Consider the following 22,770-nt stretch of genomic DNA (forward strand, 5'->3'; position numbering starts at 1 on the left):
TGCTTCTGCCTGTGTCCCTGTTAGAACCCATCGATGGTCACCAGTACCGATCTAAGCCAATCATTTTTCAGGGTTAGAAGGGCTTCAGGATGATGGGACACAAGGGATACTCACACAGGACCCAACGCGTGCAGTGACATACTGTGTTCAACGCGGGGCATTTCTTTTCTGAGCTGACATTTCTAACTAACCTGCATAATGTTTTCCTGGTTTTTGTAGGTAACCTGAACTGATGGGTGTCTGGCAAAAATAACCCAAGGAAAATCTTTCTGAGATGCATTTTCTTAAAAAAAAAAATTAGGTAACACAGTATTTTCCTAATAGAAATGGGCAGAAAGTATTGCTTATAGGATGCCTCTAATTTGTGTTAAAATGAAACAGCTTTCGAAGCTGAAGTGCACTGAGCACCTGCCCCAACTTAGCAAACCCCTCAGAACATCTGTATGAGGTAGTATGCTCTTGATCTCCATTATAGTATTTTCAGGCGGTCTCTCTGGCATTTGGTGCAGGGGCGATGGGGTTCACCTGCTTAGGGCAGAATAGATAGGACTCTCCAGTTCGCCTGAGTTTGGGTGTGTAACTTATATAATGAGTCTATGCCTCAGTTTCCTCACGTGTAAAATGGGGACACAAATATGTACCTAAGCATGTACTGGTAAAGAGGCAGTGACATAAGACCGAGACAAGCCCCTAACCCTTGGGTCCCAACAGACCCAGGGATGGGCATACCCCATACTCTAGGGTACAAGCAGTTTGCTCATCACAGGCCGAGTCCCAACTAGAGCTCTCAGCGGCTGCACACCAGGCATTGCACTTAGATGGTCACGGAGCTGCTCAGAGCACACCGCACTGGCTCTGCTGTAGGATAACAAGGAGAGACCAGTAATTAAAATTCATAGATGTTCCCGAAATAAATCGCATCTAGAAACTAATTTCAAAGTTAGCTGTTGCCACACACTTTGCCTTCTAATTAGTTAGGGACCTGACTTGTTTTATCTGCTGCCTTATTAGCAGAGGTAGAGGTAAGCTCCTTAATAACCAAAAGGGCCAATCTGCGTGGAAAAGCAAAGCAGTGGCCCAAGATGACTGGCAAAGCAGGTGATGAACTTCAAAGCTGTGGACTGCGGAGGTGAAGGAGCCAAATTTTCAGGCAGCCCCGATGGGAGTTAGGGGTGGGAAAGGTGGTACCTAGGAGGCTGAGGGAAGCAACTTCACAGGAAGAGTAGTGGCGTCCAGAAGCGGGTTCCAACCTCTCACCCCGCATCCCAGAGGTTTGGGCGTCCTTCACGAACCTGCCCTGTTGCAGGGTGAATTATGCCTTCCACAAATTCCTATGTGGAAGTCCTAACCCTATATCTCAGAATGTAACCTTATTTGGGAATAAGGTTGTTGCAGAAGTAATTAGTTAAGATGAGGTCATACGAGGTGGGGTGGGCCCTAATCCAGTATGACTGGTGTCCTTGTAATAAGGGGGATTTGGACACAGACACAGACACGGGGAGGCAGAGATTGGGGTGAAGCGGAGGGCAGCAAACCACCAGAAGCTAGGGGAGAGGCATAGGACAGATTCTCCCTTCCAGCCCTCAGAGGGAACCAATCTTGCTGACACGTTGGTTTTGGACTTCTCGCCTCTAAAACTGCGAAACAATCCATTTCTGTGGCTTAAGCCAAGCGCTTCGTGGAATTTTATTACAGCAGCCCTAGCAGACTAACATATGCTCTGTCACCTTGGAGCTTTGTGGGAGAATGTTATGTTCATGGAAAAAGAGTCGGAAATAAGATGTAAAGAGCTAGAAGTTTCTTGCCATATAAACAGGGCAGTCATCTTCTCTGACCCTGACACGAGTCACTTGTGACCAGTGACGAAGTCCTATCTTCATGAAGATGTTCAGTTGCCTTTTGCCTGTCACAGTGGAGAACAAATCGTGGAAGCAATCTGGCATTTCTAGGTCACAAGTGTGGAGACAGCTGGCTTTTCTCTTAAGTGGCATCTTTCGGAGCTGGTACGGCTTTAACACAGATGCTGGGCATAGATGGCACCACCTGTTCTGGTGATCTGGACTTCCATTTCTAGTGTGGTTTTTTTTCTTAAATTGTAAAATATACGTAACATAAGTTTACCATCATAACCATGTTTAAGTGTACAGTTCAGTGTTGTTAGTACATTCACATTATTGTGCAATCAATCTCCAGAACTCTTATCATCTTGCAAAACTGAAATTCTCTACCCCCTAGGAAAAAACTCCTTGTTCCCCATCCCCCCAGCCCCTGGTAACCACCATTCCACTTTCTAGCTCTATGAGTTTAACTACTCTTGAGACCTCATGTAAGCGGAATCATACAATATTTGCCTCCTTGAGAAAAAAAAAATATTTGCCTCCTTGATACTTACTGGCTTATTTCGCTGAGAATAACATCAATGGACACTTGGGTTGCTTCTACCTCTTGGCTATTATGAATAATGGTGCTGTGAACATGGGTGTAAAACTATCTCTGAGGCCTTGCTTTCAGTTCTATTGGGCATATACTTGGAGTTTCTGGGGTATATGTTAATTCTATCTCTTCAAATTTTTTGAGGGATGGCCATACCGTTTTCCATACCAGCTGCACCATTTTATACTCTCACCAACACTGTACAAGGGCTCCAGTGTCTCCACATCCTCACCAACACTTGTTATTTTCTACTTTTTTGACAGTTAGCCATCCTGGTGGGTGTGAAGGGGTGTCTCACTGTGCTTTTGTGTTTGGTTCTAAAGAGTGAAGCCATCCACAGTACGGTCCACCATGTTGGAAACACTGAGCTGACTGGGTTTTCTGAAGATTCCAGTCAGAAAAACACATCCCCCCTTCATACGTTTTCTATTTTGTGGCTGATGCCCACATTTATTCATGAAACACAAGGACATTAATTTCAGTGTTTTCTTTTATTGTATGCTTGATGTATTTAGAGACAATTCCAAGGGCAAGCACTGGATAGGGAAGTTATCTGGTTCATAGATATTTGTACAAAAGGCTGTTAAGACTACACGGTCAGTTCCCACTGCAGGAAACAGAAAGGTTTTCTTATTTATTATTCCCTGCCAACAGCATTTTCCAGCTCACACATTTAACTTCTCACAACATGATTGCAAACATGTACATATTCATTCCCATGAGAAATCTGCATGTGACATTTCGGAATGTTTGAAGTCAGTCAGATAAAAAGCACATTTGACACAAACCATAGGAGGAGAGCTGGGACTAGGGACTGTGCAGAATGAAATGTCACAGCCACAGGGAGGCACAGGGTGGTGCTGGGACAGCACGTGCGTGTGACCTGCCACTCCTCCCCCTCCATACAAGAATGGCCAGCCAGGGGGGGGCTCCCCTCCCTGTTTCTCCCATGTGCTTCCCTCCTTAAGCTGAGAGCTCAGCTGAAGACCTCCCCGACAAATAACCCGACTGTTCTGCAGTCAAGAATGCAGTTAGTGCCTTCCTAGCAGACACACTGGTCCCGCCTGGCTTCCCTGCTGGGGCAGCCAGAGCTGTGTAACACCTGTACCAATGTGGGGGTGACATAAGTTAGAGAGTAAAGTAGTTTGCCTGGTTGGTAATTATTTTTTAGACCTAATAATTTACCCAACAGTGAAAGGACTTCATGGCTAATGTCTAATAGGTACACACCGGCTCTGTTAGCTTGTAAGAAAGACTCTTTCTAATAATAACACTGTGTCTTAGGTTATTGGGCACTAAAGAATCACCATAATTTCAAGTATATCCTTATTCTACCTAGATTGCTACCTAGCATTCCAAACCAACCTCCAAGAGTGAAGAGTACTACTCTGCTTTGCCAATTTTCTTTTACTGCAGCCTCTGCCCACCCCCCCTCCCCGAGAGGATGAAGGCTGTCTTCATGTATGGCATATCCCATCTACCAGATAAGACTAAATAGCTTATGTTTAGTTATGGGGCATGGGAATGGGGGAGAAATTCCATCCTTGATGGCCATGTCTTCTCTCTGCACAAAGCATGCACAGCTCCCCCATCCAAATCTTAATGGATACACAAATGGTATTTCAGGAAGCTATTTACACACTGACCTTTAAAACGTTGCTTTCATAGTTCATCATGAATATTCATTTTCCCCATAATGCCTTTAGAAAAGCGATCCCTGGTCAAGAATTAATCCATGTATTGATAAGCATTTTTCGGAAGCAGAGTCTGTCAGGAGCATTTAAAAAGGAGCATCACCCCAACAGCCTGCTCAAAATCCAACCACGTATTTTAAGCAGTTGACGTAAGTAGATAAAAGTCACTAGCAGAGAGCGCGGCCACATCAGCAGATTCCTTACTCTCTTCTTGACTTTCCTCGCAACTCCCAGTGCACAGAGAGTTCATGCTGCTATTATTGAGGGCCTGACAGTGCACAGACTCCCCCTCTGCGCCTGATGGAAGTATCCCAGTCCCATTTAACACCTGCCAGGCTGCGCCATGGAGGGCTGACATGCCCCCTGGTGGTAACATGGGGACATCATAATTGTGACATACAGCGTCAGCCAAGACCTTTCTCCTGCAGGGCTGGCCCTTCTTTGAGACTCTGGACATATGTCCCCTAACAGAAGGGGTTAGGGCCACTTCGCAGTGGCTAGGGAAGGGCATCGGCTGTATGGGTTATCCATGGCCTTCATTTGGCCCAAAATAACGAAAGCAGACGTCTGTGTAATTAATTCTCACTAGACTTCTCTTGGTAAAACCCCCCATCACCTTGGGTATCTCAGGCCTGTCAGGTCTGACACAATGTTTCTATAGTAGGTGGAGGTAAAACCACCTACTATAGGTGAGATTTTAGGGTGGCTTCCCACATCAGCTTGCCTTAACCAGTAAGCACGTGGACGGAGAAGGGGTGAGGTAAGACTCGCCCCCAACCCCCGAATCTGCAAACAGATGCTCTGAGAATGGCCGTTCCCTCTCAGAGGAGACCCTATGTTCAACGCCGGCGAGAGCCCTGGATGGGCCCTGGGTGGGAGGCCCAAGCCTCCTCCCCATGTCCTTCCACCTGTCGTTTGTGATTTTACACACAGAACCTACAAGACTGCGGGACGAGGCCGGTGGCTCTCTCGTGCCCACGCCGGTAGGGGGAAGTCGGCAGGACACGGTGTGTCCCGACAGGCCCCGTGGGCCTCCGTGCCCACCCCTGGGTGTGCGGCCGCGTCCCTTCCGGACCTGGAGGCCGGCCGTGCCCCGCCGTCGGTGCAGTCTCTACCCGCGGGCCCCTTGGAGGACTGTCGCCGCCCACCACAGGCCCGCGCGGCTCGGAGGGCAGAGCACGCGGGCAGGAGGCCTGGGGCTGGAGCCACCGCGCGGGAGCTCCTGCGCCCATCTGTCACCTCCTCGCCCTGTGTCCCGGGCGCCGGGCGTCTGCTCCTCCTCGCGCTCCTTCCACGCTCAGGCCACCAGTCAAATCCTCCACGTGAACACGACGTGGGAGACAAATCAGTTTAATTAAAGCCTCTGCTGAGATGATGTAGCCGCTGCCCCGATTCCGGCGACTTTGAAATCGAAACGGTCAAGGGTTTCTCCTTTTCTTTCCCTGGAGAAATTCACAGCTTTGGGGGCCGGGAGGGTGCAACTAGGCCATTGGGCCGTTTAAAGAATCCTGAAGGAAGCAGATGGCCCTCGAAATCGTCCCGACACGAGGCCACATCTAAGGGTGGGCAGGCTGCCCCGTGGGGAGCGCCTCAGGCCTCTGGGGAGAGCCAGGCGGGGAGGCCGGGGGGGAGGCCGTGGGGAGGCCGCGGGCCTGGCTGCCTCCGCATCTCTAGGGCGGGCGGTTCCAGCTACCCCAGCCCCCCTCGCCCCCCAACTCCAACCCCACCCCCCACTGCAGGCGAGCGCAGTGTGCAGAAGACAGGTCTTCAGGATCACGGACTCGGGAGGAGCTGGGACCACACAGCCCCCCCACCCCGACCCCCCCCCACTGGCTTCGTCCCTCAGCAGACACTTCTGGGGACATTCTGCAGGACAGGCACGCACGCGTGGGAAGGGGGGCCGGGCAGCTTCTCCCTCAAGCACACACACAACAGCTCTGGGCCCTTCGGGAGCCTGGGAGAAACCGTCAATTGAGAGAAGGAATAAGACTTCAAAAGATTTTGCTCTTCCTGCACACTCAGCGCCGGGAGCCCCCTTTCAAGGCCCGAGGAACCCTCGTCCTCCGTGAGAAGGCTAATGTGTCCACTGTCACCGAGATATAACGAGAGCAGCTGAAAATCCACAATTAGTCATACGATCGAACGACAGGCAAATGGATACGCGTTACATCGCAAAAGAAGGGAAGCTACGTTGTAGAAGGAGGGGACGTTGCTGAGCTTCGGGGCAGAACACGAGTGTGACTTTGACACATCTGAACTTTCTCGTTCTACTCAAACAGGAGAGTGGTTTGTTTTGCTGGTCATTTAGTAAGGTGGGAAAGTTTAAATAAGAAGGGGAAAGGGAATGCTTACTTCACTTAAAGAACTTAATCTCCGTGTCAACACAGTCATAGAAAAGATCCCCCACTTCGGTGGGGTCCAGGGGGTCAGAGCTGGTCAGGATTTCTTCCATGGCTTCCAGGCCTTGCTTCTCCAGTTCCAGCATGGTCTTTCTCAGCTTGCGACCTTGCTCCTGAGGAAGGACGGAAACGGTGCGAGTCAGTACAATGGACAAGAAAGTCGCCCACGGCACCCACCCCACCCACCCCATTCAAGCGTTCCAATACAGGTTTCCCAATAGCTGCTACAGGGATCATTCTAGAATGCTTGGCCTCCTTAACTCCTTGCTACCTTCAGGATAAAATCCAGATACCCGAGAGACATTCAGGAAAGATCTTTTGTGACATACGAGGCTCCTGCTTGCCTCACCTCCTGCCCTGCCTTCCTTCCCTTCAGCCAGACTGTATTAACTGCATTATTCTTCCAACCCGTGATACTCCACCCTGCTCTTCCTCAGCACTCGGTCATCTTGTACCCATCACCAGGCCTCTTCAACCCTTTCCTCTGGGCTCCCTGTCAATGCCTTTACCTCTGCCATGGTTGTTCTCTTCCTGTCTTGGAAGGATCTGTCTTACTTGCCTGTGTCCCCCTTTAGACCATGATCTCCTGGGAGGGAGAACTGAACTCATCACTATGTTCCAGTGCCTGGGACACAATAGGCATTCCCAATAACTGTTTGTTGAATGAATAAATGGATCAGCAAATAAACACATGCCATGTCCATCCCCCAACTTTCTTTTTTTCCTGAGGTAGTGAGACCTCTTCTTCCACTCACTTACAGTGGATGACCATGAAAAGCTTTCATCGGCCCAATTAGTCTCAGAGTGGAGAAGCTGCTGTCACCACCCCTCCACCTCTTCCTGACACCGCCTTGGCTCAAACCAATGGTCATTGCTCAATTGCAAAGCCCACCCAACCTCATCAGTCTTATCTCTTTGACATTTTATGTGGAATAGTTCAAACACATGGCCCTTTCTCCCTCTGCCTTCTAGTTGCCCCATAACCACAAAACCATGCACCAAGTGGCATTTGTATTCAGGGCTTGCTGTCATCCACCTAGAAAGTTCGCACAGTCGGAAACCAAGGTGGACATCTGGGCAAAGCTCAGTGCAGCGTGGCAGCAGCACTCATGATTCTCAGGAAGTGTTCAACAGGGAAGGCAAATGTAAAAAATCTATGACTTTGACATGTTCAAATGGTCATCGCTGTGGCACAGAAGAGCAAGTTCTAGGAGTAGTGAGGCTGCCGTTCTCTGAGGTTCTTTCTGAATTCCCTTGGATTTACTATTGATATTGCCCTTCTATACATGCTTTTTATATAGTCCACCGAGCCGAGCATGAGATAAGCTCACCCAGCCCACACACATGCAGGCACCAATTTATCTACACGGTGTCCCTTTCTTCAGAACAGACTGGACCTGTTTCAAATTGTTAAACACATGCTTGCAAAGCAGATGGGCATCTAATAACCATGTTCTTTTCCTTTCCCTTCAGCAAAACAGAGGCTTGAGTTTTATACGCCATCCATCACTAATGGCTGCCGTGGGCAAATACAGGGTGTGTGTCTTATTTGAATCGATGTCCTCTAATTTTATTTACCAGAACTTGGGCGGGGGTTGGGGAGGTGGGGGGAATTGCACATTCAAGAATAACTTTTTCAAAACACTAGGAATTTGAGAATCTTTAAAAAAAAACTTTTTAAAATTATAGTAAAACATATATAACAAATTTTGCCATTTTAGCCATTTTTAAGTGTACACGGTCAGTGGCAATAAGAACATCTGCATTGTTGTACAACCATCCATTTCCAGAACTTCTTTGAAGAATTACTTCTTTTTAAACATAGGATTGTAACTTTAAATAAAGTTTTGCCATCTTGTACAACTTCTTACCCTCAAAAGTATACAAAGATTTTTAGACAGCAGAAAAGCAGTGATCCCTACTAGAACCACACGTTTCTGTTATTTCCTAGGTACACAGTAAATGAAAGAGGGATATTCCTTGCCCACTGAAGTGGAAGCTTTGTTTCATTTGGTTCAAGAGACTGGCTGGAAAGGTCAACAGCAGCTTTCTAGGAAGGGCCTTGGGTATCTGAATTTCTGGATGCAAGGTGGCGAGGAGGAAAATGGTGAGCTCCATAACCGCTCTCCTGCCTCACCTCTCACGGATGGTGCCCCCCCCCCACACCCCCCGTGGGCCCAGCCCCAGGCTCACCTGGTCACTTTCGATGACAGCACGTGCCCACTCGTGGGCCTTGTACAGCTCATGCCGGCGGTCCGGCTTCTCCAGGAACCGAGGCTCCTTTTTGGCAGGGTCGTTGTCCCCAAAGCAAGGAGACTGTGCTTTGGGGACCAGTTTTACATCATCAACAAAGATGAAAGGCTTGAATATGGACCTGGAGAGAAAGGAGAGGTGCTTCACCACAACTGAGCTTGAGGCTTGAGGACACCTGACTGTCCTTTCATTCGGCAAGCACTGCCTGAGCCAATGCATGGAGGGCGGGAAGGGGGCTGGTGGGGGCCGGGACACCGACACAACTGCATATTTTAGTAAGTATTTTAGTAGAACTGTCATTTACCAGCTGCAAATTCTTCTATTAAAAGCAAGGAGAGACCAAAACAGACTTGCTTTGTCCTGGGAAGACCGTTAGAGAGGCCCCTTTCAGTTATGTAAAGGCAAACAGAAACACAGTGTCTTGAGAAAGGGCGTGATGGGCCATCTACCTGTGTTGAAAGAGGTTTGCCTTTCTCTACCGTATCTTCCTGGAAACCGGCCTCCCTGGAAAGGAAGAGCCTGAGACCTTATCTCTTTGGTTTTTTTTAAGGTCCTACCTTATTTGCAGATGACACAAAGGTTCCCAGAGTCCCCAGAGAGGACACACTGCAGAGAAACAGCAGCCCTGTTGTGTGAAAGAGGAGCTCTGGGCATAGGAGGTGGCTAATGCAAGAACTCATTCAGCTCTTCCGGCATGATGGTATACCTTAGAGAAAATGATTGTGTGTGTGTGTGTGTGTGTGTGTGCACGCATGCACAAGGGTATCTGTGCATAACTGCACACACGTCAACACATACACACTCATACATCAAAAGAGCCATAGTTCTTAAAAACTGCATCCTGAGATCCCAACCCAATGGGGTGTGTGGAGACCACAGCTGAGTGTAACATGGGGAGAGAGCCCTATTCTCCTCTCTGTACCCAGATAAAACAGTGCTGAATGAAAGCAGTGCTCCCGGGCCCCGAGGGTAGCCCGCTTTCAGGCACTCTGTGGAGCAGCACGTGCAATAATAAGAAGCGGGAAAAGACTATGTGTATCAATCAGATTTGGGTTCTTTTCTCTCCTCTTAACTGGTGCACCTCGGCTCCTCCAGGCGTCAGGTGGGTTAGCAGTGAGCTGGGATGCTGATCCTGAGGTGGCTGGGCCTGAGGCAGCCAGGGCAGCCTTGCCAGTGTGCCACAATCTGAAAAGAACTGGGAACCAATGACCCTGGCTACCCAAATTGTGCCCCTGGATGTGATGCATCAGCATCATGCTCAGGCCCCACCCCCATCTTACCGAATCAGAGTTTGCATGTTAACAAGGTCCCCAGGGGGCTCTAAGTCTGAGGAACACACTAGGAAGGACAGTACAGGCTTCCCCAGATATTTGAAGGTGGAACGTTCCTAGGAAACCTCTCATAAGCCATGATGGTATAAGGCCAAGAACCAATTATCATTTCGTAAAAGGCAAACATCCTCTTGGGATGTCTTCTAGTTGGTGAAAACAGGTACCATACTAATGTACCTCTTTTGTAAAAGTGAAGGGAGGTGAAGCAAACTTGTGGAAAAGTGGAGAAAATCTATCATGAGAAGTGACCTCTTGCGGTGGTTCCCTGAGGTTCTCAAAGGAAGGAGGACTCAAGAGAGGAAAAAAGACCTTGAAGTCACTCTGCAAGAATAGGCTCCAGCTAAGTTTCATGTGAATATTAAAAATAGTGAGAGGGGCACCTGGGTGGCTCAGTCAGTTAAGCATCTGCCTTCAGCTCAGGTCATGATCCCGGGGTCCTGGGATGGAGCCCTGCATTGGGCTCCGTGCTCAGGGGGGACCCTGCTTCTCCCTCTCCCTCTACCCCTCCCCTCTGCTCATGCTCTTTCTCTGGCTCTCTCTCAAAATCTTTAAAAAAAAATTTTTTTTAAAAAGCACTGAAAAATAAAATCAGTGAGACCTTCATAGCTCAAGCTGGTAAAGTGGGTGACACTGGTGCGAGATAGGTGCCAGGTACCCTGTTCTCTGCAGGTGATGAGGATGCTTCCTGGAGACTCAGACCCATCCTCAGCCCTATCTCCTGGGAAGCACAGGGCGCGGACAGGCCTGCCATCCCCAGGCCACGCCTGCCAGGGCCTTGCCCTGCCCAGGACGGACCAGGGCTGCCCAGCACGGAGGGAGCACAGACTGCCAGCCACCACCTCCTACAGCCTGGGGAACACACATCGGTCCCTCCCCCCTCTACTGAATGTTGCACGCTGACTACTGAAGGTGAAAGGAATCCACGCAAAGCTTTAAAGTGTCTAAAGCAATTTTGATTCTCTAATGCTGAATTATCCAATTAGTCATGCGGTTGATTCTGCAAAAGGGCTGCAGTGTGAGGGGTCACTGGGAAAGGGTAACAGAGGGGGCGGGAGGGCAAGCGGGAGGAAAGCGAGTCCAGAGCTAACGGCGTCCCTCCCCTGCCCGCAGCCTCAGGGCGGGCGAGCACCCCAGCTCCGGGGCCAACAGTGCACCCCGGCAGCACACGTTAACCTGCAGGCCCTCCCCGGGAGCCCAGCCTGCGCAGCTCATGTGCTCTCAGCCCGGGGCCTGTGCTGCGGGCAGCACGGGCCAGAGCCGGGACCTCCGCGGCCTAAGGCCAGCGATCGGGACCAGAACTCTGACACAGCGGCCCCGTGGGCGGGGAGCGTGGCTCTGGGGGCCACGGCCTGGGAGCAACTCGGGTGGCAGTGGTGGCGGGGACTGCGCTGGGGCTCAGAACTGGGGCGGTCGGCCCCTCCTCCTCTGACCGACCGCGGACACTCTCTGTTCCCTCTCTGTCACTCATCGGGACTCCAATGATCTCTAAGGTCCCTCCCAGCCTCTAAACCTATTATTTAACTTCTGTTTGTATGTCATGCAACCCATGAACTTGTGGCTCTGACTTCAAGAAGTTCACGCTCAGCACAGCAGTGGTCTTCTGCATCCAATATCTAGGATAATGGTGTAGTAAGAATCAGAACATTCCATGTGACTTCAAACCTACTCCCCACCCGCCGGAATGTGGAGGTTAGTTTAACATCAGTAGGGGTGTCTGGTGGCTTTCCTAAGACACGGGGCGCCGTATGTTTATCCTTCCCCAACTATCGATTTTCTTTTTTAAAATAATAAAATATGATGAGGTTCCCATAATACTTTAAAGCAGCCACAGCTCTCCACGGATTTTTTTTTCAGAGTCTATAAGGAAGTCAGTATCCTCAACTGCTAAAAACATGAAGCACAGATTTGTCAAATGGTTAAAGGGAGATATTTCAGGGTTGAATGAATAAAAATTACTGCTGATGACAAACTGTAATAATACAAATATTTATTTAAGCCAGAATATGGGAATTATAACTCAGGCTTGATTATTTGTGCGTACATACCCAAAAAAACTAGAATGTGGATAAACCCAAACCTTCTGATTTCTTGCCAAGCCTTACAGAATATCACACTACAATTCTAAATAGCCGAGGAGAATCTCAGACATCTTCCCATACTAACAGCTCCGACGGTAGCTTCTTAAATGCCGCTTGATCAAATATATGTTAATGGCTCAGAAATTAAATGACTTGACTCAGGTCACATGTCCAGCCGGTGGCAAAGCTGAAACTGCCACCCGGGTCATGAGGCACCACCCCTCCCAGGCCACCTGGACAGGCCAGGGCACACTTCGTCACACACAGAGTGTGTCAGGGATGGCTCTGATGTGGGACACACATGAGAGGGTTCCAGAAAGCTAGTTCTGCTCTGTCCTCACTTTCAAAGAAGCCACCTACCCTGGAATTCACCCTGACACTCAGCCCCTCCATGATGTGCTGTGACATGAACCCAAGATAATATGCCCAGAAGGGAAAATTATTCCAGTAGCAAAGGGCAGCCCGGCAACTGGTTAATGAGGAGGTTTAAACCTGGCTGAGCTACGCTAAAGGAGCTATCCATCCTCTTGAGGAACAATTAAACAAAGGAAGCCACGAGTAACATGAAAGGAACCATATCACCACACCGCCAGCAATCCCTGAGACAAATCTAAGGTCCAAGGCACAGTCTGATGACAGGAAACACAGCATGGGCTTCCAGTGTGTCTCCGAGGCCTGCAGAATTTTAGCCTTGGGTGACACTTTGAGCCACAGCCAAGAAACATGCTCCCCTAGAGGCATTTTTGCCTTATCTGTCCTTGTGATAGACACAGTGAGCCAGTACAAAAAAATGTTTTCCTTTCATTTGTTTTCTCATTTAGAAGGAAAACAAAATTACCATGAAAATCCCTGACATTTTATAATGTATCACAATTTTCAAAGTGCTTGCATTCAGGTCTCCTGGTACTCCTAATTATTTATTCATTCATCAGTAAATATGTGTTGAGTGATGCCTAAGTAACAAACCATTCTAGGTCCTAGGGATAGAGCAATGAACAAGGCAGGGCAAAATTCTTAACCCATTTTACAGATGAGAAGACTGGGGCTCGCAGCAGCTAGGTGCTTAGTCCAAAGGCATATTCCTAATGAGTGGCTGATGGAGAACTAAATTCAGATCGTCTAAAGCTGAGATCAGGTTTCCCCTACAACCTCTCACCATTATATCGTTCTGTTGGTTTTTTTTAATACACATCATGCAGAAAAATCTAACATGTTTTTGTGCTGTGGGCTTTGGAATTTTATCAGTGGCCAGCCAGCCCTTCTGACCTTAAACATGGCTCTGTTCTCACTGAAGGTGCAGAAACTTCCTTGGTGCCTGAGTCAGGCTTCCCCCGTGCTCTGGAGTCCCCAGCAGATCCGCTGGCACAGAGGGAAGTGGCCCAAGGTCCTGCGCTGGTGAATTTGCAAAATTTCAACCAAGCTCAGTGGAACTCAGGATAACCAGCTTTCTCTGGATTGCAGGTGTCTCTCTGAATGGGTCACTCTGCCTTTTTACCTTGAGGCGCTTGAATCACATAGTCCTAGCCACATCTGGCTGAGAGCAGAACTGATCAGTGAGGAGCCTATTTAGAGAGAAACAGAACTACTACTTTTGGAGCATGGGACAAGCTGAGGGTTGGATCCAGAGGCTCTGGAAGGTTTTGAGGTAAAAATTGCAGGGTAGGGACACCTGGGTGGCTTAGGGGTTGAGCATCTGCCTTCAGCTCTGGTCATGATCCCAAGGTCCTGAGATCAAGTCCCACATCGGGCTCCCTGTGAGGAGCTTGCTTCTCCCTCTGCCTGTGTCTCTGCCTCTGTGTGTCTCTCATGAAAAAATAAATAAAATCTTTAAAGAAAAATTGTAGAATAGAAGAGAGGAGCAAGATGGTTACGACCGGATTCAGAATGAAATGGGGGTAAGGGGCTGCTATTTTGCATGGGACCCTCAGCATTGTGGACATCTGTGCCAGCTGTGCCCTGAAACGCACTAGAGGTGTATTTACAGGCTGTGGTGTCTAAGGCTCATAGAGTTATCTCCACCAACTAAGAGGTGCCACTTGTCACCACTTTTGAATTAACCAGATGAGACAGTCTTAGTTAATCCAATTAGCTTCTCAAGCTTAGTACACTGGGAGAAGAGGTGGAAACACACGCGCGCGCATGCACGCACACACACACACACACACACACATATACACACACCCCAGGCGCCTGTATCCCCAGCTCTTTGCTGCTAGATAAAGAAGGTCAAAGACTCTATTTCCCTAGAAATTCCTCTCTATTTTCTGTTCCCTAGGTGTAAATATACAGCCTAATCTGATTAGAGAAATGAGCTGATAGCCTTTTAATATTTAAAATGGAAAAAATTTCCCATTTTCTCCCCCTCTTGGTTTATCTATCCTGTATGTAGAGTACTTGTGGGCTCTCTCAGATGTCAGGGCCTCTTGATGATGTGCTGGTTTGACGACCATGTCTGGAGCAAATAAGCCCTGATTCGTGGTGTCAGCCAGTTTCTGCGGTGTGACCCATGTCAAGTTGCCAGTGTGACGTCACTGAACACAGGGTTGGGAAGAGAGGCACGTAATCGGCTCTCACTGGCTCCAGCACACTGCAGGACTCTGTTACGTTCTCAAAGTGCTAAGGGACTTCTCTACTCTCTCCCTCTCCAGTACTTCACGTCACTGATGCTTTGGCCAGTCCTGGCTTCCACCGAGGAAGGGGCTTGCAGAGGTCAGAACCCCAGCGCTAAGGCCAGTCAGTGTCACTATGTGGATCACCGAGCACTGGCTAACTCAGAGGAATATTACTAATATCTCAATATAATTAATCGAAGGTCTTTTGCATCTCTCTGGATCTCTGAAACTCTGACACATTCAGCTCCCAAACTTGCATCATACCTGGTACATACTGAGAGGGAAGGAGAAAGAGAAAAAAAAAAAGGCTGGAACAAGTCGAGAGAAGGATCTGCAAGAAATACAGTGAGCAAAGGGCAGAGAAGTGCTGAAGCAGACAAAACAACAGATCAGGTCCTTTGGTTCCGAATGTTACTTGGGAGCGGTAAAGAGCAGAGTCCTGCTCTTGGATCATCATCTTTTGCCAGCCCCCTGCTCTGAAATGATTTCCTGAAAGCATCTCTCTAATGTTTTTAGCGTCAGCAGAAGCCAGCTAAAGTTTCCCCGATTCACTACCTAAAAACCCAAGAGTAGGTAATTATGCTTCCTGCTGACAAAATACAAAATGTTAAACATGCCCAATTACAGAGAAACACTGAAATGTTGAATCTGTGACAGTTCTAACAATCGCAGTAAGAAAGGCAGCTCACTTAGCCCTGGAAGACACAAAAGAATGTCTTCCGGAGAGCCTTTAATCTTCCTTACGGTCTTTTCAATTAATTTAACCATGAATCATTTTCTTTTAAAAATTACTTGAAATTTTCCATATTAAATACTAGAGGGCTATTTCCCAGCCCAATCTTAGAACTGTACCGGGCCACGCACTTCAGTCTAGGAAATGGCATTCCTTCATATTACTGTCCTGGCCTCACAGAGCCCTGCCTTCTAAGCACAGATGGAGCAGGTGCCTGAGATATCAGAAGCAAAAGGGGTGGTACAGGCCTTCTTCAGCTCAATCCACTCCTGCAAAGGCTCCTAAAAAACATGGCCAAATACATAGGCAGAGCATCCCAGGCACTTTTGTGTCAGGTTCTAAGTGTCCGCATGTATCCCTGTGAGCCAACAGAGAGTGTTCTCAAGGTGGTTGAGCCATCAGTGTTGGGGGCAAGCTAAGTCAGAGTCCATAAGGGGAAATCCAGACAACAGGGGGGAAAGACGAGCCCCAGAGCTGATGGACCAAACAAAGGGTGGGAGTGAGGCTATCCATGAAACCAGGCATCAAGAACTGGAAGGGAAGATTAAGAGGAAGTAGCTGGGATCAAACAGGAGTGCATCCTGGGAGACTGGCTGGTATATCACACAGTAGAGGCTCACTGAGGGAGGCCGGCAGAGGTGCCACACGAGGGCAGTTGGGGCTCATTCACTGGCGGAGTAGAGGTTGGAAGAGAGATGGAAACCTAATCCACAGAGGATACTGTTTGATGGCTCTCAGCATTTGCATTGTTCCTTCTACCCAAAATGTCATTCTTGTTTTCTGTACCTAACAAACCCTTGCTCTTCCACAATGCCTGGCACTCAAGGGATCCTTCCTCTAGGAAGCTTGCTCCTTCAGCATCTCCTCCAAGCCACCTGTCACCTTGTACACACTTCATCCCTAGTACCTAACAAGCATGATAGCTGGTATACAGTAGGTGCTTTATGAGTCTTATTGAATCAATAAATGAATGAATGAAAAATCAAGAATAGATTACACTGAACTTAATAGTCATATCCTGGGCAGCCCTGGTGGCGCAGCAGTTTAGCGCCGCCTGCAGCCCGGGGTGTGATCCTGTAGACCCGGGATCGAGTCCCACATCGGGCCTCCTGCGTGGAGCCTGCTTCTCCCTCTGCCTGTGTCTCTGCCTCTCTCTCGCTCTCTCTGACTGAATAAATAAATAAATCTTTAAAAAAAAATAGATCCTGCTAGAATGATCTATTGATATTGGCAGTAGTTTAAAAACTAAGGCTGAGAAGTCCCTAAGTGGCTCAGTAGGTTAAGTGTCTGACTCTTGATTTCAGCTCATGTCATGATCTCAGGATTGTGAGATCGAGCTCCATGTCAAGTTCCATGCTGGGAGCCTGCTTCTCCCTCTGCCTGTGTCTGTGTCTCTGCCTCTCTCTCTCTCTCCCCCCCCCCCCATAAATAAATAAAATCTTAAAAAAAAAAAAAAAAAGATTCTCTCTCACCCTCTCCTGCCGCCCTTCCTTTTCCCCACCCTGCCCCTCTCACATGTACACTCTCTCTCTCTAAACATTAAAAAAAAAAAAAAAGAAAAGAAAAGAAAAAGAAAAGAAAAGAAAAAGGCCAAAAGTTTAAGAGAGGTACTTAGCTTTTCTCCTGAGTCATCTAAGAAATAGATGACCCTTTCTAGACACCATCACTATCTTATATTCCTGAAATAATAAGAATAAATATGTACCGATTTCCTGGTAGCAGTTAAAGATTTGATGTCCAATATTCAAACAGTGATGATGGTTTTCATCCAGTGGAACTCCTAAAAAATACCAGTGAAACTAGTGGAATAGGAAGTCTTCTAGAGTTTTCCAGGCTGAGAATCGGTCTTACCTGACAGATTCCTGAGCCCACCTTAAGGATTCTGATACAACAGGCCCAAGCACCTGTATTTTTCAAAAACCGCTCCAAGTGATTCTGATAATGAACAGAATTAGAAACCACTGGATGGTTGTGCCTAAGCCACTGATGATGTGACTGGTGCTGTATGTGACTCAACATTACCAGGGTGTGAGAATGCCGTCTGCCTGGCAAATCAGAGACAGTCTTAATAAAGAGAAGTTAAACCTACTGTGTATTTTCCTGGATTATCTCATTTAATCCTCCCAACAAGCATACAAGGTAGGAGCTGGGATTATCCCCATGGTACAGTATAGACACTGAAGCTTACAGAAGTTAAGCAACTTACCAGCCCCTGAGTGAGACAGATGGAATTCAAAATCCTGGCAGTTTATTCTAGAGGCTGTGTTCTTAAACCCTGAGCAATACAACCCCTCTGCTGAAATACGTGGGCAGAAGGTAACCCCCTGAAACACACTGTCTTAAGGAAGTGGCCAGCGCACTTGAGGTTTGGCCTCTGCACCACGTTGTCCTCTAGCTCATAGGAACTGATTGCTTTGATAAATCTCGGGCATTCCTGCATCTGTCTCACTTTGTGTTATTTATGTTTGCATCCCTCACACATAGCACAACACCTGGCCCATGATATCAACTCAACACATATTTACTGAATTAAAATCATTTGATTCTATGATTGTCATAAAAATGATGTGACTAGGGATGCCTGGGTGGCTCTGTCAGTTAAGTATCCGACTCTTTATCTCAGCTCAGGTCTTGATCTCAGAGTCATGAATTTGAGCCCTGTGTTGGGCTCCATGCCCAGCATGGAGCCTACTTAAAAAAAAAAAAAAAATGATATGACTAAAGCCAAGAAGAATTTCCCTTAGCCAAAGTTCTCTGCACTGCCTTGGCCACACTGGGGTTGATTGAAAAATGTGACTCAGCTACAGAAGGCAAGGGAGAGGAATGTATTATATGCTTATTGGATGAGCTTTCAAGGGAAGCATATACTCTCTGCCAGCGTGACTGTGTGTCAGACAAACCTGGAAGGATCTGGGGTCCCGGTGAAGTAGTGAATGCATGGCGAGCTTCTGTTCTGAGGCAGAACAGACACTACACTGGCTGTAGTGAGGAAAGACTCAGAGTCTATACAGACTCCACTGGCTTTGTCCCGTAAGATGTCAATCATAGTCTGCACAGTGATGCTTTCTGTAAAGAAAAAGAGAAAGAGAGAAGCTGTAACAGTGGCAGGTCGTTAGCCAAAATCCCATTCATTCCTTTTCCTTTTTAATAATACAACTCTTGAACAGATAGCTGATGTCTGCCCAGCCACAGAAGACATTTCCCCGCTTTCCTTGTGGCTACATGTGGCCACATGATAAATCTTGACCAATGGGAGATGAGATGAAATGTGCAACTTCCTTGTCATGCCCATAAAAAGGACAGTTTGTCCTTCACTTTTTTCCTCCTCCTGCTGCTGCCTAGGACACGCTCATAAGTGGTCCACAGATGGAAGTCCTGTGTTGAGGCAGAGTAACCCACCAGCCCTGGACTGTCCATACACATCTAGACTATAATAGGTGCAAAAAGTAAGCTTCCATTTTCTTTAAGCCATATTATTTTGGAGTCTCTTTGTTAGAGCACTGAGCAACACCTCAATGAGTGCAGTATTGCAATAGAAAGGTACTTGCATAGCAAAGTACATGCAATCTATGCACACTCCACTAAGCTAGCTCTCTCGTACACTCTTGCTGGTTAGACTCAATACGATATTTGGAGAATGGCCTTTGCAGTGGAAGAGATTCACACAAAGAAGTATTTAGAATATTCAAGTCATTATGACTACTGTCTCTGACTTCAACTAAATGTGTTAACAATTCCTTGACTGCACAGAACCCCAGGTTTACATTTTCTCCTTCTGTTTATAATTCATTAAAACAGTTTTCTTTCGGTCTGTGTTCACAAAGATGGGATCAAAGCATCACAGAGGGAAAAGGTGCCTTAAACTTCACTAATACAACTCACATCCCCTTTGTAAATTTCTATATATAATGTCACACCTAAAAATATTAAGAATAAAAACCTTGATTTCTTCAACTACCCAGTGTTCAAATGTTCTCATTATCTCATAAATGAGTTTACTGATTTAAATCAGGATCTAGTAGTTGATAATGTCTCAAATTTCCTTTAATCTCTGCCTCTCATTTTATTCTTTTGCGTTTTACTTGTTGGGCCATTTCTCCTATAGAATTTCCCACAGTCTGAACTTTGCAGATGGTATCGCCTGATGTTATGTAATATGTTCCTCATACTCTGTATTTCCTGTAAACTAGTAGCTAGATCCAGAAGCTTCATCAGATTTAGGTCTGATGTTTTGGTGAGACTACTTCACATAAGGGATTATATACTTTTATCAACTTAGGTTTGTTTGTTTGTTTGTTTGTTTTGAACTTTTAATGGTTTTAAGTTCCCATTGTAAAATGGATGCTTTCTTACCTCCCTACGCTGAATACATTAATTAAGCTCCACATCAGAACTCCTGAAGTGTTTTTCTACATTAAGCATCAGCAAAGTTTTTCTTGAAGAACCAGATAGTATTTCAGGCTTATGGGCAACATATCTCTGTTATAACATACTGTGCCATTATAGCATGAAAACAGTCCTAAACGATATGTAAATAAATGTGTATGGCTGTGTTCCAATAAAATTTTATTCACCAAATACATGGCTACCAACAAACAGGTCATAATCTGCCAACCCTTGTTTTAAATGATCGCAGGTTTAACTTACAAAACACACGTATCACTGGCAAATATAAAATGTGGCCGTGGTGGTTTATTTGGAAGGGTTTCCACTCAGGCACACAAGTACGAAGCTATCCAGTCACCACATTTACCTAAATTTGTATTTTGATCAAGTCAATAACTGGGCAGAAGATAGAAGGTTTGGGAAGAAAACTCAGGTCAACAGTTCAACTCAATAAATATTCATAGAGCAAAAGTCTATAATGGGCACCAAAAAGGGAACTCAGGATGAGTAAAGGACAGTGCCTTGCCCTCAAGGCCTAGCAGCCTAATAAGAGAGGAAAACACAGGAAGACAGTAAGTCAAATACACAAATGCTGAGATAGAAGGAAGCTTCAATAAGAATCATAAAGACAGGTACAATAACACTGATGTTTAAAGGAGAAACCACTCCAGAAGAAGAACCTCCCATGGGTGAGGAAGCATCCTACAATAAGAAATACACATTGATATCCTTCCTGCACCTCAGGGGCATCAACACAAATTGGTCTGTATGTACAAGGTCTACTCTCATTTCCTCCTCTGCTGATCCTAAGATCAGACAAGTCCTCTGAAATAGTTACAAGACCACAGGTATGAGAGGGAGAATCATAAGGGATGTACTAACTCACCTTCTTTCTTTTCTAAGCTGTCTTTGCCTGCACAGCAGTCTAGATGGTCATCAGCCAGAGAGAAAACTTGGGAAAAATTGAACTCGTCCTCTCCTGTCCACCAGCCTTGACTCTGAGCATAACTCCTGAGTTCAGGGTGCTCTGCATCGATCTTCGTGGTGAGTGAAAGCTGATTGCAAATGCACTTCACTCCTTCTGTAGAGAGTACAAAGCCCCGTTAGTTGGAAATACATAGTTGAGTATATCAGTATGAGTGTGTGTGTGTACATGTGTGCCCAGTTATAGGAGTGTGGGAAATCTACAGGAGTTTTTTTTCTCATAAAAACGTAAGTGTGGGTAAAGAAATCTAGAATCAGAAACACATGCACACTGAGTACACTCCAGCTTGGTGGATAAGAGTTAGGCCAGAAATTCTCCCATTGGCTGGCAGGCTTGCTCTAGCTCTTCCAAAGCCTCAGCTATAAACACCCTGAGGATGACTTGGCTTTCAAGCTTCAAGATACTGTCTAGAACACTAAGAAGTTATGAGTTGTAGTTCAAAAAAGCCATCCATATTTGCTGCTGCCAGGAAGCATGTTGATCTAAATTCTTGGAGAATGAAGTAGAGAGAGAGCTGCTCAAACCACAAGCTGCAATAAAGTCATTACTGCCTAAAAACCAGTCCTTTAGAGACAAGGTCAGTATTAGACTGAGTTCTTCTAGTATGTTCTGCCTCACTGAATTATTCTTCCAAGATAAGGAAGATTCTAGCTGATAGGCATTGGCCCTCTGCCATTCATCATTTCAGAGAATAATACAAGAATAAAACTACTTTAACAAATAAAAAATAAAAACTAGCTTTGGCCTAAATAAGTGATTTTGGCATTCTTCATACTAAACTACCAAAAATCTCTTGTGAGCAACTCCACAGATAGTATTTTCCTCAAGGGCTGATTTATAATAAGACACTTGCTTTCAGGAATGTTAGCACTTGGGGGCCAAATTTACTATCCTATTACTATCACACTGCTGCTGGAAGCAGAGGACATGAAATCAATGAGTCCAAGAAATGGCTAGGGTTTTATTTCAATATTTAGTGAAAGACTGTGCATTTTGACGAGATGGGTTTTTTAAAGCTATATCTTGAAGAGACACTAAGCTTTTGAAAAGCAGGTATAGGTCAAAAAAGCTTTAAGTTCTACTGAAAAGCAATATATGACTGCTTTTCTGTACAGACCACTACTCCTCTTGAAACCATTTGATAGTAAAGCTTCATCTTAGGAGAATTTTTTTGGTAAAGGAGTTTTATGGTCTTGCACTGCAGGAGGCTTGGTGATATGGCTGGCCACACCGGCTACACCCGTTCTGTAAATACCGTAAGAGTAGGGCAGCAGGCACAAGTGAGTATATGCTGGGCACATGGGGGTGGAGAAAGTCTTTGAGATGGAGGCAAGGGCGCCACCAGCCCATTCAGCACCCTTGTGAGAATAAGAAGCCACCCTCCTCCGGGCAAGCCCCAGAAGCCAGCCTTGAATAGGACACAACATGCCTGTCGTCCACAGCAACTCTGATCACCACACTGACTCAGGCCACAAGAAACAACGGGCTTGATTCTCAACTATTACAGTAGATCTTCTGCTTCTAACTCAAGTCTGATTTGGTTCCAATCACCCCTAAGGCAATGATGCAAAAACAGGTTTCATCCCTCTCATCAATTCTGAGGAACCAGAAAAGATTTAATTCAGTTGAGAAAAATACGTAGGCCAAGTACAGGTCCAACAGGAGAAGCGCGCTGTGATCTCCTAGCTGTGTCTACCATGAGTGCACAAGGGGGAAATGGCAGCACACAGTCCAAGTGTGTGTCATTCAGTCCTACGGAATGTCAGTGGGGCTCCACTGCCCAATCCCCTCCTAAAACTCCTTAGTTCTCTCAGAAGCCCTTTAGCCCATTCTGGGACCCCATCTAGTCCCTAATATGAGGGTGCT

At 46.6% G+C, this 22,770-nt stretch overlaps 1 protein-coding gene across 4 annotated transcripts in view; it reads right to left on the minus strand.

Annotated features, from left to right (window-relative positions):
• Positions 1 to 2,905: 2,905 nt before the first annotated feature.
• SCRN1 (secernin 1) overlaps positions 2,906 to 22,770 on the minus strand; it is a 63,776-nt gene continuing 43,911 nt past the window's right edge. For all 4 annotated transcript variants that reach the window (XM_072764639.1, XM_072764641.1, XM_072764640.1 and 1 more), the window contains 4 exons: positions 20,806 to 21,000; positions 18,434 to 18,599; positions 8,720 to 8,900; positions 2,906 to 6,639 (listed from right to left, as the gene is read on the minus strand). In XM_072764639.1, the coding sequence (XP_072620740.1) occupies positions 6,481 to 6,639; positions 8,720 to 8,900; positions 18,434 to 18,599; positions 20,806 to 21,000 (701 nt within the window). In that variant the 3' untranslated portion in view covers positions 2,906 to 6,480. The remainder of the gene's footprint in view (positions 6,640 to 8,719; positions 8,901 to 18,433; positions 18,600 to 20,805; positions 21,001 to 22,770) is intronic.

Source organism: Vulpes vulpes, chromosome 7 (genome assembly GCF_048418805.1).
Source record: "Vulpes vulpes isolate BD-2025 chromosome 7, VulVul3, whole genome shotgun sequence".
Taxonomy (NCBI): domain Eukaryota; kingdom Metazoa; phylum Chordata; class Mammalia; order Carnivora; family Canidae; genus Vulpes; species Vulpes vulpes.